Genomic DNA, 6,000 nt, shown 5'->3' with positions numbered 1-6,000 from the left:
CAAGCCTATAGTCAGGACTTCCTCCCCTGAGCTCATCCCTTTCCTTACCCTCTTGTCACAGCATAGGGTCACTGTTTGCTTGGGTACAGCCTGTGTCTGACTGATGGGCAGGTTGGGGGTGTTCTTCCAGCTGTTATCATGGCCCAGAGCTGAGCCCTGTCCAGGATGCAGATGGTGGGTTGGTGCATAGTTCTTCCCCATAACATGCTACTAGCTCGTGGTAGCTGGGAGTAGCCAGTACTGTTTGTCGGGATGTATTAATGGACTTAGCTGATACACTGAAGTCTGAACCACCCAGAAGGCACCTTGACCAGGACAGTCTCTGGGATGGGTATGCTACAGCTGGGTTTCACCTGTAGTACTCTGAGGGGGCTCTGGTGAGTTCCTGGAGGTTTCTGGAGTTACAGATGCCAAAAGTTTGTGTGTTTGTGCATCTCACTCATCCCCATTCCTGTCCTCCTGGCCAGCCTAATGTACATGCCCTGTTGCAAATCCTTTGGATTTGGGGGTTGAAGTGAAATAAGTGCAATGAAGTAGAACATACTTTGGTATTTTTAACAAAGCAGGTAAAGCAAGAGCTGCTGCTTGAGGACATATAAAAGTGGAAAGAACTTAGCTGAGCTCCTCTGCTTTTCCCCCTCTCCATTCCTCTCCACTCTCACCTTAGTCCATCACTCATAAGTTGAGTTAATAGAGGATATTGGCCCTGGTTTTGCCTCTTTTTTACAAACAAGCCATTAAGCCATTGTTTTAAGTAGAATATTAGTCTTTGTTTGCCTCATTCTTTCATTCTGAGGATGCTTAATTTCTTCTGTGTAACAAGAATTGTACTGGTATGAAAGGTAAAAGAAATGAGTTAGAAATAAGATGCACTTCCCACAATCCTGTGCAGTGGAGCCTAGTCCACCATCAGCTCTATTGTGCTGTGGGCTGGATATCCCTAGGGTCTGGGGAGGAAAGCTCTGGCCAGCAATGGAGGGCTTGGAATGTACCAGGAAGGTGCTGAGGAGGAGTTGTCTGGGGATGCTTTCCACCCTGATGCGTCTGTGCCACCTCTCCTGGTGGTTAGGTCTGTAGGCTGATGAGAAGTAGCTTCATACCACTTCATTCCTGACTCTTCTCCTAGCAGAAGTAAAAGCAGGCACTGAGATCCTTTGTGGAAAGCTTGATTTCCCTTATCACCAGGGAGTGGGACTCTGCCTCCAGCCTCTGCACACCTTTATTACATACTGTGAAAGAATTCTTTATCTACTCAGGCAAGAAGTACATACATTTCATTTGTCTTGGTACAAAACAAGTGTTTGCTTACCTAATGAGTTTCTTCGTTTGACTTTCCCAGGTTCCTAGACGATAATTTTGTTGTTGAAAAAGACCTCCCTACCCCTACACTTTTCTCACATTGTACTGAGGTCTGGGCATTGGTTAGGAATGGAGGGTCCTAGACCATACTGGAACTAGGCCAGGGTGAGGGGAGGGACCCAGAGCTCATAGCAGGGCAGTGAGCCTGCTTTTTCCTTCTGGCCTCTGATCTGGGTGTGTCTGCAGGAATTTACTCCTCCCTTCGTGCCAGCTGCCTGCTAGAGCCCTCCTCCCCAGCCTCTGATCTGTGACTATGTTGCTAGCCTTATTTGTGCCCTGTTTTTCTGGCTGTGCTTGTGGGCTGTGGTAAACATTGATGCCATGTTGAGGGGGTTCTTGACACCCCATGGAGTCTTCTCTTCATGCTGGGATTTCCAGGAAAGACACAGGAAGGACTAGCAGTCACATGACATGCTTCTGCAAGTCATTCCCCACACAGCTGAGTGCAGAGGCTTTGCATGTAACCACTGTTCCCACTGCACCCACATCAAAGATCACTTTCATAATCAGTCGTAGCCAAAGGCCACACATTAAGGCTCGGGCAAGGGAGAAAAGCTGTTTTAGGGGGAGCTCTCAAAGGAGATGTCAAAATATGAGGAGAAGAGGGGTGGTGGCATCTGGGGAGTGTTAGTGGGGTACCCTGGAAAGGCAGCATGTGACCTACCATTAGGAAAGCATAGAGTTTCCCCTCTCCTCCAAGCTTACCAGGGCTCCTTCTTACCTGGAGCCACTCCCCATGTCTCCCTGCTTTGTAAAGTAGTCCTCCAGAGGCAAGGAAGCAGTCCTGAGCCTGGACAGAAGCAGTAATCCCCTGGTATGGTATGTGGCCTCCAGGGAACCCAAATGGTGGTGGCTCACAGCCCAGAGCAGCACTCCCTGAGGGAGCCAGTAGTAAAGGTCTCAAGGTTGTAGCAGTTGATCTCTGGTGGATAGTGCTAGCCGTGCCAAGGACAACAGACAGCCTACCTAGGCCTGGCATACCTCTGAGCCCAGAACTGGGACAGGAGCTGGTTCTAAATCTGTCCTTTTTGGAAGCCTGTGGCCCATCTGTGAGAGGGGTAGGTGTGGGCTTCAGGGTGTGTGTGTGTGTGTGTGTGTGTGTGTGTGTGTGTGTGTGTGTGTGTGATTGCGTGTGTCTGTGTCTGTGTGTGGGAACCAGAAAACTCCTCTGGGAGTAGTGCTTATTTTTAGTTGTCTCCCTAGTCCCAAATAAACTGAGAGCAGCTGGGAGCCTGTGGGTAAATGCAGAGGGAAGCAGAGACAGGAAATCGGGGGCTCTCGGTAATGAGTTCCAGCCACACCAGAAAGGAGAAGCCAGACAAGGCATTTTCTTCCGGACTGTTTCCCTCTGGCAGGCTCTGGTATTATCACTGAGAAGGTTCCCATTGCCCACGTGTGAGTGAGTGTATGCGTTCAAGTGTACGTGTGTTTACAACTCCAGCCTCCCCTTTTGATGAGGTTTGATTGCTCTGAAGGACTCTGAAGTCAGTCTTGGTCTCTCTCTCTGTGTGTCCATGTGTCTGTGTGCCTGCCTGCCCGCCTGCCTGCCTGCCTCTTGTGGGGGCGGTGGGGGAGGACCCTGGAGCAGCACCGTCAAGTCTGAGTCTTGTGTATCTGAGCCTGTTAGGGAAAGAAAGGCTATAGGACACAGGCCAGGGAAGTAGGGAAACTGGAACACAGCTTGCTGTTCCTGCGGGGGAGGGGGCAGAGGCAGGGAGGAGGAGAGGGCTTGAGCTCCAGCCAGAATAAAGGGCTTTTTCTCAACTAAGGACTCTAACTGCTGACATGGGTCCCCAGCATGGATGGGGACATTGATGTTTACAAGCATTTCTCGTGGCTGAAGAGGGTAAGTGACTGGCTGCTTTGTCTGGGTCTCTCTGGAGATGAGTAAGGAGAGAGACACTTTGGGGGTGTTTGGCTGTGTGTGTGTGTGTGTGTGTGTGTGTGTGTGTGTGTGTGTGTGTGTGTGTGTGTGTGATGGGGGGGAGGCAGTTGTCCAGAGAACCCTTTTGTGGCCAAGTTCTTCATGAGACTCTAATTATAGACACTAAGGGAGAAAACAGGCAGCTGCCTTTGTTTCTGCCCTGACAGCCTAGTGAATGAACCTCTGTACTGAAAGGCAAGAATAGAGTGAGGAAAGTTAAGTTATTTTAATGTTGGCTCTTCAGCATTCAGGATCTCTATACACTGTGGCCTAAAAATTATGCCTACTGTTTTTGGGTCTTAAGACACATAGAGGAAGCTGCTACTGTCTTAAATGCCTGAATTCGGAAGTCATTTAACTCATTCTCATCCTTGATGCTATCTGGAGTAGAGGGTATATCTGTTGCCAGCCCAGTGAGCTTCTGTGTTTCTGGAGGAAGGCTCCAGGGTAGTTCTCTTTGAAGTGTACTGAAGCCCAGGATTTCATTTGCAAGTTGTTTGTGCCATTTCTGTAGGCATTTGTGTAGAGTGCGAATCAGCAGTGAATGAACCTTGGGGGCCAGATGACATTGTGCTCAGAACTCTGGTGTTCTCTTGTAAGGTGGGCTCACATTCATTTTATAGTGGGGAATTCTAGGCTGAATATGTTTGAGAGGGAGGAAGGTCAAAAGCACCTGACAGATAAGAGGTTTGACATTGTAACTGCAGAAGGACGGGAAGTGTCCTGCTTGGAAGGGACACACAGAACTTCACTGTCCTGCTTCCAAGCACTGGGCTGGCTGGCTTTTTGTGTGCCCTCTGCAGCTGCAGTGCTTCCTTAGCAAACACTCAGCTCCTGGTACTGTGTGGACAGCAGTGAGCAAAGCTGAACCAACCTTAGAGGGGAAAGGAGGCCAAACAGTCCCAGGAAATAGACATCAGACTACAAGCACACAGTAAGAAAGGCTCAGGAGGGCTGTTGATGATTGCAGAAGAGGGTCAGGAGCCCTCTTTGAGGACATAGCACTTTACAGAAACATGAAGCGAGTTGTGTGGAATATAGGGTGAGAAATACTCCAGGCCAAAGCAAAGGTGGGTGGTGCATGTGCAAAGGTCTTGAGGCAGGAGAGGCTGGCTGGTTTCAAGACAGAGAAAGCCATTGTTGCTGGACTCAGTAATGGTGGATAGAGACAAGTGGATGCCAGATCACACAGAACAGTGAAGGCCATGTAGGAGCAGTAGGTAACAGTGGTCTGTAATGATCAGGTTTGTAGTGAGGAAGCAACATGGGATGTAGCATGGGAACCAATTTATATTTAAGAAGATCCCTCTAACTGTGATGTGGTATGCGGTAAGCAGTGTTGGGAAAGTGAGGCATCTGAGACATGATTAGAGAGTTGGATGGGCGATAGGAGGAGCCAGCTAGTACCAGATTTCATTTAGCAAAACCCAAGAGAGGCCGAGGCCATTGCGAATGCTGGTTAGTTAGTGGTCCAGCAGCTTGGTCTTGAACCATTTTCTCTGTCTCTTGGTCCTGTTCCTTTCTCAGTTCTGCCAAATATGCAGAAAATGATTGGTTCAGAATGTAACAGAAATTCTGTCTGTATTCAACCCTTGCTTTGCAGGGAGTAGGGCATCTCAGCCACCAGAGAGCATGCTGAACAACAGGACCTTTTGGCAAAGATCTGTGCCATACTAAGCTATGTTAGGGAGATCCTGGAGTGTGCAGGGAAAGAGCATACTTAGTCTTTGTGTCCTGATTTCCAAAATGAAGCTTTTAACTGAGAGGGTCTGCAAGTCACCATGTGCCTGGGATAGGAACCGTACCTGTACCCCACACAGGTGCTGTGACTGGTCCTTTGACAGAGGTTCTTTCCTTAGGAAGCAATTCTGGCCAAGTGAGAATGTTCTGTCTCTCCCAAGATGCAGGATGGACTCTTCAAGCCAGACAACAACTTCAGAACCTCCACAGAACCCATAGCAAATATATTTTCTCCACTTTTAGGATTTTAAGAGTCATTAACAACAATAAATCAAACATCAAGTATTGGATGTATCCTAGCTAAAATATATTCTTTGGTGGTAGGATCTCTTCTTTACCCCAGATCCTCCTGCTCCTTCTGTATGTGAGCCTCTCGGACTCATCTTCAGCTTCTTCAGACTTTGGTTCCAACCTGTACCTTTTGCATTTCATTCTTTAGTAACCCCCAAGTATATATTTCCTGTTATTTTTATTTTTTAAGCTTTATCTCAGTTGTCCCTTTCTCTAATTCCCACCTTTATCTGATTCCATTAGGTCCATTGTTTGCAACCATTCCTTTGCTAACCTAGTCCCTTAAGGGCCCTCCAGTCCAGGTGTCCATCACTTCCCACCTATCTTCGTATGTGCTTACACAGAATACAGCTTTCGCTAAACATGCTTTTGGAGGTAGAGGCACTGTCTCTTTCATTCTTCTGCTTAGAAGAGGTAGGTTCTAGAAAAAGAGATTCCTGTATGAATTGTGAGCCTAGTGCACATGGTAGGAGCCTTGCCCTATGAGAAGAGGGTAATGTCTTGTAAGTGTCAACTATTACCAATCCCTCATTTACCACGCCCAAGAGAAGTCAGAACAAAGAGGGGCTTTGTGTTGACAGAGGAGCAAGCTGGGAGAAAAGTATTTACATGGAAAATAAGCATCACTTTGGAGCCTGTGAGCACTGTTACAGCTATAGGCATACAGTTGGGGTGAGGTCTGGGTT

General features: G+C 48.0%; 1 protein-coding gene across 2 annotated transcripts in view; it reads left to right on the top strand.

Annotated features, from left to right (window-relative positions):
- The first annotated feature begins 3,068 nt into the window (after positions 1-3,068).
- Ppfibp2 (PPFIA binding protein 2) overlaps positions 3,069-6,000 on the top strand; it is an 81,196-nt gene continuing 78,264 nt past the window's right edge. For both annotated transcript variants that reach the window (XM_035442296.1, XM_035442295.1), the window contains exon 1: positions 3,069-3,205. In XM_035442296.1, coding sequence (XP_035298187.1) covers positions 3,158-3,205 — 48 coding nt within the window. In that variant the 5' untranslated portion in view covers positions 3,069-3,157. The remainder of the gene's footprint in view (positions 3,206-6,000) is intronic.

Source organism: Cricetulus griseus, chromosome 3 (genome assembly GCF_003668045.3).
Source record: "Cricetulus griseus strain 17A/GY chromosome 3, alternate assembly CriGri-PICRH-1.0, whole genome shotgun sequence".
Lineage (NCBI taxonomy): Eukaryota > Metazoa > Chordata > Mammalia > Rodentia > Cricetidae > Cricetulus > Cricetulus griseus.
Note: the sequence above shows the minus strand (reverse complement) of the source record. Positions and strands in the feature narration are given on the sequence as shown.